The sequence below is a fragment of the Symphalangus syndactylus genome, chromosome 5, assembly GCF_028878055.3.
Source record: "Symphalangus syndactylus isolate Jambi chromosome 5, NHGRI_mSymSyn1-v2.1_pri, whole genome shotgun sequence".
Classification (NCBI taxonomy): domain Eukaryota; kingdom Metazoa; phylum Chordata; class Mammalia; order Primates; family Hylobatidae; genus Symphalangus; species Symphalangus syndactylus.
In genome coordinates, this window is record NC_072427.2 from 53,526,779 (window position 1) to 53,539,023 (window position 12,245).

Consider the following 12,245-nt stretch of genomic DNA (forward strand, 5'->3'; position numbering starts at 1 on the left):
GTGGGAGCAAAATGAACAGGAATATCTGAGGATAAAATAACAGAGTTGAAAGCATCCAGGTCTCAAAATGGCTCCTAATAGGGCCTTTCCTACTTCAAAAAGGAGGGTCAGAGTATCTTGCCCAGTTGATTGTCCCTTTTGGGTCGAAAAGTCTAACACTTTTCAGAAGGAGTGTTAGGCTGCCCCTCAGGGAAGCCTGGGGAAGGCAAGCATCTGAACTGGCTTCCTTAAGGTTACACCTCATGAAGATTCCATTGTTCCTCAACTCCCCACACTTTAGACTACTCAAGTTGGAGAATTATTGAACATCTTGGAAAACCACAGTTCATACAATGTTACAGGACAAGCAAAGTTAATGCAATAATAATAAGCTCAGCTCCCTCTTGATTTTTTTTTTTTTTTGAGACAGAGTCTCACTCTGTCACCTAGGCTGGAGTGCAGTGGCATGATCTCAACTCACTGAAACCTCCACCTCCTGGGTTCAAGTGATTCTCCTGCCTCAGCCTCCCAAGTAGCTGGGATTGGCTAATTTTTGTATTTTTAGTAGAGACAGGGTTTCACCATGTTGGCCAGGCTGGTCTCTAAGTCCTGACCTCATGATCCACCTGCCTCGGCCTCCCAAAGTGTTGGGATTACAGGCATGAGCCACTGTGCCCAGCCCCTCTTGATTTTCAAGAAGATATAAGTAATTATGATAGATTAACATATTCTGCTGAGGACCCAAATAAAAACATGAAGGTTGGAAACTGAGGCAAGAATGCATCCCGTAGTTGTAGTCAGAAATCCTTCCTGTTGGTTTCTGAACAAAAATTGCCTCTTTCACTTAATACCCACATCAACATCTGTTTCAGAATTTTCTTTGTTAGAAAGCAGCAACTTTGTTGGGTTGGTTTTGTTGACATTAGTTTCAGTCACAAATGAAAATTCTTTGTTTTGCTCTAGTTGAAAACATATTATATCCCTATAGTTTCCAGAACTTTTTTTAAATCAACAGAATGAAATTTTACAAAATTGTATTCTGACTTATCAATATGAATAAAACCAATGCTACATGTACCTGCACTATTGCGTACAAGTCCTAAAGGAAGCAGGTGGATAAATTGTCCCAGTTTAGTGCTCACATGCTGAAACTGCCTGATGCTTATCATTAGGATACTGCAGCATAACAACGAATAGAATGAGAAGTAAGACAAAAGAGCCTTTCCCAGTGTCAAGGTAACTGAATCAATATGCTCAGTTTGGTTCCCCTAATTGCCTAGGTTAGTATGGATAAAAGAGAAAAATATTAAGAGGCAATTAGGGAGAGTGAAATAAGCTATAAAGAAGATATACAGAAAAAAATTAAAGAAATCCAACATGATGTATAAATAAAATAGCCAGGAAGATAAACATCATATAGTTCTCCTCAAAGAATCATGATTACTCTCATACCCACAATTATATGAGGAGGTGCTAGGTATTGGGTAGTAAAGACACACAAGAATAGTCCTGATCGATCCCATAAGCTCCTGGAATATATGCTGAGGACTTTAGCAACTTGAGAGTGCTCTAGGTGATGCAATTATCACTCTGGCCATACTCTTTCATATTTAACCAAAGGATTTGAAGACTTAGGTCCACACAAAAAGTTGCACATAGATGTTCGTAGCAACTTTATTTAAAATTGCCAAAACTTGGAAGCAAGCAAGATGTCCTTAAGTCATGGTGGGTGGATAAATAAAGTGTGGTACATCCAGACAATGGAATGTTATTCAGAACTAAAAAGAAATGAGCTGTTAAGCCATGAAAAGACAAGAAGGAAAGTTAAATGCATATTACTAAATGAAAGAGGCCAATGTGAAAAGACCACATACTGTACTATTCCAATTATAAGACATTCTGGAAAATTCAAAACTATGGAGACAGGAATAAGATCAGTGATTTCCAGGGGCTGGGGGAGAAGATGGGATGAACAAGTGGAGCATAGAGGAATTTTAGGGCAGTGGAACTACTCTGTATGATACCATAATGATGGATACACGTCATGACACCTTGTCCAAACCCACAGAATGTACAATACCAGGAACCAAGAATGAGCACTAATATAAACTAAGGACTCTGGATGACTATAATGCATCAATTTAGGTTCATAAATCGTAACAACTGTACCACTGTGATGGAGGAAGTTAATAATGGGGGAAGCTATGCATGTGTGGGGGTTGGAGTATATGGAAAATCTCTTTACTTTCCTCTCAATTTTGCTGTGAACCTAAAACTATTCTTAAAAACTTAAGACTTGAATAGAGCAATCAACTCGGAATTAGTGAAGCCTGAAGGTTGTATGTGATATCAGCAAAGATAGACGCCTTAATGGAGAGACCAGGGAAAGAGACAAAGATAAGGAAAAAAACAAATAGAAAAATGTCAGATATAAATACTACCTTCTTAGCATTTACATAAACTGTAAATGGAATAGACATACCAATTAAAGGGCAGATATGGGCTAAATGGATTTTTTTAAATGTGATTCAACTGTATGCTGTCTACAAGAGCTTACTGCTGTCACATTAGATTGAAAGACCCAAATAGATTGAAAGGAAAAAGATGGAAAAAGACCACACAAATAGTAACGACAACAACAAAAAAAGAGCTGGAGTAACCATGCTAACATCAGACAAAACTGACCTAAAGACAAAAATTGTTTTTAGGGTCAAAGAAGGACATTTTATTATGATTTCATATAAATGAAATCAACAACAAATTCAGGGAGATAAATCAGCATCTATAGTCACTAAAATACATTATCTAAAATTTCTAATTTTTTACAAAAATTATAAGGTATGCAAAAAATAAAGGAAAGTGTGACCCCTGCTCTGGGGTAAAAACTGCCAATAGAAACTATCTGTGAGGGTGCCTGGATGCTGAAGTTAGGAAAGACTTCAAAGCAGAATTTTAAATATGTTCAGAGAATTAAAGAATCATGCTTTAAAAACTGAAAAATGATAACAATGATGCATTAAGTAGAGAATATCACAAGGAGATAAAAATTATTTTTAAGACAACAGAATGAAAATTCTGGAATTGAACAAGTGAAAAGAAAAATTTATTAGAGGGACTCAATATAATATTTGAGATGACATAAAAATTACTCATCAAAAATTAAAATAGATCAACAGAAATTATTCAATCTGAAGAACATAGAAGAAAAAAGAATGAAGAAAAATGAATAAAGTATCAAAATCTATGGGATACAATCAAGCAAACCAACATGTCTATAATAGGAATTGCAGAAAAGGAAGAGAATAATTTAAAAAAAAGAGAGAGAGAATAATGTATGCGAAAAATAGTAACCAAAAACTATCCAAATACCCAAAATTAATTTCAAAATTAATCTAAAGATCTTAAAAGCTAAAACTTTCAAAAAACATACACATAAGTAGGAGAAACACAAAAAGATCCACACCTAGATGCGTAATAGTCACACTATTGAAAGACAAAGTAAAGCCTCCAAAGCAGTAACAGAAAAATGACTCAATGTGCATGGGGGGAAACAATGATTAACAGCTAATTTCTCATAAGTAGCAATGGAGACCCGAAGTCAGAATGACAGATTTGGACTGGTGAAAGAAAAAAAAAAAACTATCAAGGATTCTATATAAGTGAAACAAAACTATACTTTAAAAAGACAAAATAAAGGCATTCACATATAAACAAAGAGAGAATTTGTTTCCAACAGATTTGCTTTACAAGATATACTAAAGGAAATTCTTCAGGCTGACATCATGTGGCAACTTAAATCCACACAAAGAAGTAAAGAATTGTAGGAAAGATACACACAAACACACACACACACACACACACAAACTGACCCTCAAACATTGTGGGTTTTAGGGGCACCAGCTCCCTACAAAGTCAAAAATCCGTGTATAGATTTTTGACTCCCCCAAATCTTAACTACTAACAGCCTACTATTGACTGGGAGCCTTACCAATAACATAAAAAGTCAATTAACACATATTTCATTTTCTTTTGTTTTGTTTTGATACATGGTCTTGCTCTGTCATCCAGGCTGGTGTGCAGTGGCACAGTCGCAGCTCACTGCAGTCTCAGCCTCCCAGGAGCATAGTGCTCCTCCCACATCAGCCTCCCGAGTAGCTGGGACTACAGGCATGCACCACCATGCGAGCTAATTTTTTAGTATTTTTATAGAGATGAAGTCTCACTATGTTACCCAGGCTGGTCTCAAACTCCTGGAACATGTATTTTGTATGTTATATGTCTTATACACTGTATTCTTACAATAAAGTAAGCTACAGAAAAGAAAATGTTGTTAAGACAATCATAAGAAACAAAAACTACATTTACAGTACTGTACTATATTTATCGATATCATAAGTTTACATCGTCTGTTTACAAGGTGAATCATCTGTCAGAAATAGTAGGCAACTGCAGCTGCAGACCACAATCTATGGTACATATCAAGCAATTCGACTTTCTCCTGTAATGTTATGACTTTTCTCTGCTTCTTTAGAGCACTTCCAGCATCACTAATGGCACTTGCTATGGGTCCCATGTGTCATTCAAGGTTTAAACATTGCAGGAAACACAAGAAATACACGGGAATTGACAGATCACTTTTTACTGCAATAGGCAATTTACTGAAGGGATTAACCACTCATGGAGATGATCAGCACCACACGGCATCTTAAGTAGATCCTCACTCACTGCAATAGCAACAGGAGGTGGCTGTGAAATTATTACAGTAGCACAGTATGTACCACAGTTAACTTTACAGTTATGATTGAATGCTGCATCTTTACATTTGTTTACATTTCCCTTGGCTATGAATGGTACCATGTACTATCTGCGTTTGTGTAAGCTTTGATACATTTTAACTTTTTATAATAGATTTGTGTATATTTTATAGGAATAAATAAGATAGACTAGTATCTACAAAAATTTTATGCATTCATGACATACCTTTTGTGGTTTTTTGTTTGGGGTGTGTGTGTGTGTGTGTGTGTGTGTCTGTGTGTGTGTTTCTGTGTTTGTCTCTCCCATGTGCTTATTTTGGCCCCTGGCCACTCACAACCCACCATCATTTTTTTTAATAACAGGTCAAAGGACAATTTTTTTAACTTTTAAGTTCAGGGGTACATGTGCAGGTTTGTTATATAGGTAGACTCATGTCACAGGAGTTTGTTGTACAGATTATTTTGTCACCCAGGTATTTTTTTTTTTTTTTTTTTTTTGAGACGGAGTCTTGCCCTGTCTCCCAGGCTGGAGTGCAGTGGCGCGATCTCGGCTCACTGCAAGCTCCGCCTCCCGGGTTCCCGCCATTCTCCTGCCTCAGCCTCTCCGAGTAGCTGGGACTACAGGCGCCCGCCACCACGCCCAGCTAATTTTTTTTTTTTGTATTTTTAGTAGAGACAGGGTTTCACCATGGTCTCGATCTGCTGACCTCGTGATCCGCCCACCTCGGCCTCCCAAAGTGCTGGGCCTTCACCGCGCCTGGCCTTCACCCAGGTATTAAGCCTAGCACCCATTACTTATTTTTCCCAGAACCTCTCCCTCCTCCCACCTTTCATCCTCCAGTAGGCCCCAGTGTCTGTTGTTCCCCTCTTTGTGTCCATGTTCTCATCATTCAGCTCCCACTTATAAGTGAAAACATGTGGTATTTGGTTTTCTGTTCCTGTGTTAGTTTGCTAAAGATAATGGCCTCTGGCTCCAACCATGTTTCTGCAAAAGATATTACCTCATTCTTTTTAATGGCTGCATAGTGTTCCATGTGTATATGTACCACTTTTCTTTATCCAGTCTACCACTGAAGGACATTTAGATAGATTCCATGTCTTTGCTATGATGAATAATGCTGCAACGAACACACATGTGCATATGTCTTTACAATACAAGAATTTATATTCCTTTTGGTATATACCCAGTAATGGGATTTCCTGAGTCAAATGGCAATTCAGTTTTTAGCTCTTTAAAGAATCGCCACACTGCTTTCTACAATGGTTGAACTAATTTACACTCCTGCCAGCAGTGTATAAGTGATCCCTTTTCTCTGCAACTTCATTAGCATGTGTTATTTGTTGACTCTTTAGTAATAGCTACATGACTGGTGTGAGATGGCATTGCATTGTAGTTTTGATTTACATTTCTCTAATGATCGGTGATATTGAGCTTTTATCATACGTTTATTGGCTGCATATATGTCTTCTTTTGAAAGCATTCATGTCCTTTGCTCACTTTTTAATGCAGCTGTTTGGTTTCATTTTCTTGTAAATTCGTTTAAGTTCCTTATAGACATTGGTTCCTATTAAACCTTTGTCAGAGATGCATAATTTGCTAAATTTTTTTCCCATTCTGTAGATTGCCTGTTTACTCTGTTGATAGTTCCTTTTGCTGTGCAGAAGCTCTTTAGTTTAATAGATACTATTTGTCAATTTTTGTTTTTGTTGCAATTGCTTTTGGCACCTTTGTCATGAAATCTTTGCCCATGCCTATGTGCAGAATGGTATTGCCTAGATTGTCTTCCAGGGTTTTATAGTTTGGGGTTTACATTTAAGTCTTTAATCCATCTTGAGTTGATTTTTGTACATGGTATAAGGAAGGAGTCTGATTTCAATCTTCTGCATGTGGGTAGCCAGTTCTCCCAGCACCATTTATTGAGTAGAGAGTGCCTTCCTCACTGCTTGTTTTGGTCAGCTTTGTCGAAGATCAGATTGGTCATAGGTGTACGACCTTATTTCTGGGCTCTCTGTTCTGTTCCATTGGTCTATGTGACATATCTAACTTTGACTTAATTTTTTTCAATATTTCTAAGCTATGCAGTTCATCTCTGTTTTTTCAAATTAACACAAATCTCCAAAAAAATTTCCCATACATTTATTGAAAAAGATCTCCATATAAGTAGACCCATGCAGTTCAAATCCATGTTGTTCAAGGGTCAATTGTATGTCTTTTTTATCATTTTTCTTTTTTCTCGTAATATAAAATACATTGCATAAAATAATTGAAATGATAAAACTATTATATATGTTAGGCATAGATCATAGAAGTACAACATATGTGACCATCAAAGCACAAACAAGGGAGAATAAATGGAACTATACTGGAACACGGTGTCTGTATTTTCCATGAGATAAGTTAGTATTAATCCAGCACAGATCTATTAAACTAAGATGTACAGTTTAACCCTTACAGCAATCAATAATAAAATAACTCAAAAACACAGTTTTAAAAATAGAAACAAAGAAGAGAATTAGTATACAATAAAATACAATTTAACACAGTAAGAAAGCAGTAAAAGATAAAGAGAGGAAAAAAGATATGAGAGATAGTGAAAATAGTAAAGTAGCAGACACGAAGCCAAGCATATGAATAACTGTATTAAATGGGAGTGGATTGAATATTTCAATTAAAATGTAGAAATTGTCAGGCTAGATTTTATCATTTTTAAAATGATAATTCATGCAAACAGTAAACAAAAGTGGGCTGAAGTGGCTATGCCAGTATCAGGCAAATAGACCCTAAGACAAAAATATTACCAGAGAAAAAGAGACATTTAGTAATGATAAAGTTCAATTCATTTGGATGATGTAATAATTATAAAAGTATATACACTTAATAACCGATCCTCAAGATACATGAAGCAAAAGCTGACACACTTGAAAGGAAAAATACCCAATCCAACAAAATAGTTGAAGACTGCAATACCCCACTCTCAATAACTGATAGAACAGTTTCACAGAATATCACTAATAATGTGCAAGAGACAAACAGAACTGTTAACAAGCAAGACAAATCTGACACTCATAGAATGCTCCACAAAACAGCAGCAGAATACACATCACAAGTAGAATATTCTCCAAGACAGATCAAATGCTAGACTGTAAAACAAGGCTTAATAAAATTAAAAGGACTGCAATTGTGCAACATATGTCCTGTGACCAGAACTGAATTAAAAGTCGAAAACATAAAGAAAAGTGGGCAATCCACAAATATTTAGAGCCTTCAAAACATATTTTGAAATAACCCGTAAGTCAAAAAAAGAAATTATGTGGAAAATTAGAAAATATTTCTAGCTTAATGAAAAAGAAAGCACGTTACATGTTAAATTGAAGAAATGCAAAGAAGTGGTGCTGGGGGAATGGTTTGAAGAGTAGTATCTTTCTGTGTTAGTAAACCTTCCTGTTTGAGGAGGACACAAATTTATAAATGAAGTCTCAAGATTTTGTGAGTAATTTTGTGACAACAATTGTAACGGAAACAATACATATTACTGATGTAGTCTTTTCCGTGATAACAGAAATGTTACTCAAATATCACACAAAATGAAACAGATCATCAAGGTCATACTACCTCATAAACTTGCTGTTATAAGTAACTTAGCTCCAAACTCAACTTCTAGTAAATTATATTTTATAGAAAATGAAATTAGAATGAGTTTACAAACCACAAAGATAATTCAAGAAAAAAAGCAAATATGCAGTGCTGTCAGAAATCTCTCAATGGCTAAGGTAAAGCTGGTTAACTTAAAATAGTCCAATTACAACCTTCATTGTTTTCCACTTAGAGAATATAAGGAAAGATTAATAGATGTAGGCTTTCTTCATTCACCAAATAAAACATGAAATACAAAAATTGGGTAAAATGCCATATAGCAAAAGTACTAAAATCTTACCTCCATCAGAACAAAGAGCGCTGCAAAAAACAGAAGGGTTGCCCATTCCACTCTGTGTAGAATTATCTCAAAATCATGAATATCAGCTAAAATTAGCAACCAGATGGCACCCAGAATAGCAATCCATCCTGAAAATAAGTAAATAGACATAGAGATATAGTTCCACTGTTAACACACCGATTCATTTTTTTATCCTCTGGTTGCCTTTTTCTTTATCAAGAATAATTGTCATACTACAAACTGCATATATGTAAAACGCATATAATTTCTATTTGGTTATGTGTATACTCATGAAACCAACACTGTAATCAAGATAATGAACATGCTCATTGACCCTAGAAGTTTATTCATGCCTATGTTCTTGCACCTCCTCTAGCTCCTCTTGTCAACCCCCACACTCCCAGTAAACCATTCATCTCTTTTCTTTCACTATAGATTGGCTTAAATTTTCTATAAATGCAGGTTTTCTGTAAATTGCACCATAGTTTTTTGTTGTTGTTGTTTTGGGGGTCTTTTTGAGACATAGTTTTGCTCTGTCACCCAGGCTGGGCTGCAGTTCGGCTCACTGCAACCTCCACCTCCCAGGCTCAAGATAGGGAGCCTCAGCTTCCCAAGTAGCTGGGATTACAGGCATGCACCACCACACCCAGTTAACTTTTTGTATTTTTAGTAGAGATGAGGTTTCACTATGTTGACCAGGCTGGTCTCGAACACTTGCCCTCAAGTGATCTGCCCACCTCAGCCTCCTAAACTGCTGGGATTATAGGCATGAGCCACCACGCCCCGCCAGTTGTATTTTTGTCTGTTTCTCAATAGACAGATCAACCAGACGAAAAAAATTAATATTCAGCATAATCATGTTAAGATCCTTCACTGTTGGCCGGGCCCGATGGCTCACGCCTGTATTCCCAGCACTTTGGCAGGCCCAGGCAGGCAGATCACCTGAGGTCAGGAGTTCGAGACCATCCTGACCAACATGGAGAAACTCCGTCTCTACTAAAAATACAAAATTAGCCGGATGTGGTGGCACATGCCTGTAATCCCAGCTACTTGGGAGGCTGAGGCAGGAGAATTGCTTGAACCTGGGAGGTAGAGGTTGTGGTGAGCTGAGATCGCGCCATTGCACTCCAGCCTGGGCAACGAGAGCAAAACTCCATCTCAAAAACAAAAAAAAAAGATCCTTCACTGTTGGTTTGTGAGTCAGTAGTTCATCCTTTTTTAATGTGTAGCAGTATGCTAGTGTGTGGATATATTACAATGTACATACCATTCACCTATTGATGAACACGTGGATTGTTTCCAGTGTCTGGCTATTTCAAATAAACATGCTATGAACATTCATATACAAGTTTTTGTATGTATATATGCTTTCAGTTCCCTTGGCTAAATACCTAGGAATGAGATGGCTGGATATATGATAGCTTAATACTATGCAATGTTATATGGAACATTTATGCTCTAGGAAACTGCAAAACTATTTTCCAAAATAATTTTATCATTTTACAGTCCCACCAGTAGTGTATGAGAATTCCAGTTCTTCCACATCTTCACCAACATTTGATCAGCCTTTCTGATTTTAGACATTCCAATGGATGTGTAGTGGGATCTTATTGTGGTTTCCAATTGCATTTCTCTCATAACTAATGACACTGAGCATCTTTTTTTTTTTTTTTTTGAGATGGAGTCTTGCTCTATGGCCCAGGCTGGAGTGCAGTGGTGCAATCTCGGCTCACTGCAACCTCCATCTCCCAGGTTCAAGTGATGCTCCTGCCTCAGCCTCCTGAGTAGCTGGGATTACAATTGTGCACCACCATGCCCAGCTAATTTTTTTATTTTCAGTAGAGACGGGATTTCACCATGTTGGCCAGGCTGGTCACGAACTCCTGACCTCAAGTGATCCACCCACCTTGGCTTCCAAAAGTGCTGGAATTACAGGCATGAGCCACCATGCCCAGCCGACACTGAGCATCTTTTACTTATTTGACATCCATATATCTTCTTTCATAAAGTTTCTGTTTAAATGCTCTGGTTATTTTTTTCCTTACTGGTTAGAGCAAATGAAACCCGAAATAAGTAGAGGAAAAGAAATAATAAAGACTGGAGTAGAAATCAATGAAATAGAAAACAGAAAAAATGTTAGAGAAAAGCAATGATACCAAAACTTGGTTCTTTCAAAAGCTCAGTAAGATCAGTCAACTTTTAGCCTATCTGAATAGAACAACAAGTGAGAAAACAAAATTTCCAGTATCAAGAATAAGATCAGTGGCATGACTATAGATTCTATAGATATAAAAAGGTGTACTCGTTTTCAATTATATCATGATTTTCATAGGTCAGAGGATGCTGGTTCACGCAGTATGTCTGCTTAGAGTCTCATGAAGTCACAGCCACAGTGTTGGCAGGGCTGCGTTCCTGTCTGGAGGCTCTAGGGGAGGATTTGTTTCTCTGCCCATTCAGGTGTTAACATAATCCAGTTCCCTGCAGCTGTAAGACTGAGGCCCCTGTTTCCTTACTGGCTTTCACCCAAAAGCTATGCTGAGCTTCCAGAGGCACCCACATTCCCAGCCTCATGCCTCCATTCCTCCATCTTCAAAGCCAGCAGTGTCACTCTCACACTTCAAATCTCTCCTGCCTCTTCTTCTGTCACAGCTCTCTAACTGGCTCGTCTATCTTTCACTTTATTTTTAAGGGCCCTTATGATTACATTGGATCTACCTGGATAATCCAGAAAAATCTCCCTTTATGGAGGTTTATAACCTAAATCCACCTGCAAAGTTCCTTAGCGATGTAATATAACATATATGGCCATTAATATCAGGGACTACAGGGTGGACTCCTTTGAAGCAGAGAGGTATGTATGAATTAATTTGGGAAAAATTAACATTTTAACAATATAGGAGCTTCTGACCTATAAACAACAGAAACATTTAAAAAGGAAGATGGGGTTGGGAAGGACATTGTCATTTAGCATGTGAAGGGCAGACCACGTTTTATATCATGCAAAAATGTTGGGACCCCAGTTTTAAGACAGGGAGAAGTCAATGAGATTTCTCAGCAAAGAGGCTGCAGTGGCCTAATATTTCTACTTATGTCAGCTTTGTCTCCTAACCAGAATGTTACTTTTCTTTGAATTCTCCAGGGCACCTATCACACAGTACGGAAGACAGACACTTGCTTATGTGATCATCACATCTGATGGTGATTCCTTCACCACTCCTCTAACACAGATCACCACATCTTTTCTTTAAATTCTCAGTTAAGAAATAATTGCTCCAATTTCACTTCTCCTGGGTAAAGCTTTTTGACCCCAGAAATGGCATCACTTGTTTTCTCTGCTATATAGCAATAAGAAGCTCTCTCTAAAAGTCAGTAAGAACACAAGTTCTTTTCCATGATTCTGAGAGAAATTTCAGTCATGACAAAAAGCTGGAAGGTCCTTTAGGGCTCTTTTTATAGCTCTGCTTTCTCTTATCAATTGTGAAGCCCTGAGCTTTCCTCAGCCAAAACTCCTGCCATAGCACTCATCCATCCAACTTCAGAAAAGGTTCCATAGTCACAGAGATTTGTCTTGTCAGAA

General features: G+C 37.4%; 1 protein-coding gene across 5 annotated transcripts in view; it reads right to left on the reverse strand.

The window, feature by feature from the left end:
* Nucleotides 1–12,245, reverse strand: part of OCA2 (OCA2 melanosomal transmembrane protein) — a 335,403-nt gene that overhangs the window by 161,657 nt on the left and 161,501 nt on the right. For all 5 annotated transcript variants that reach the window (XR_010121073.1, XM_055278476.2, XM_055278475.2 and 2 more), the window contains one exon: nt 8,669–8,796. Coding sequence is in view for 4 of the 5 variants with exons in the window: in XM_055278476.2 (XP_055134451.1) it covers nt 8,669–8,796 (128 nt within the window). In the remaining variant the exon portion in view is untranslated. The remainder of the gene's footprint in view (nt 1–8,668; nt 8,797–12,245) is intronic.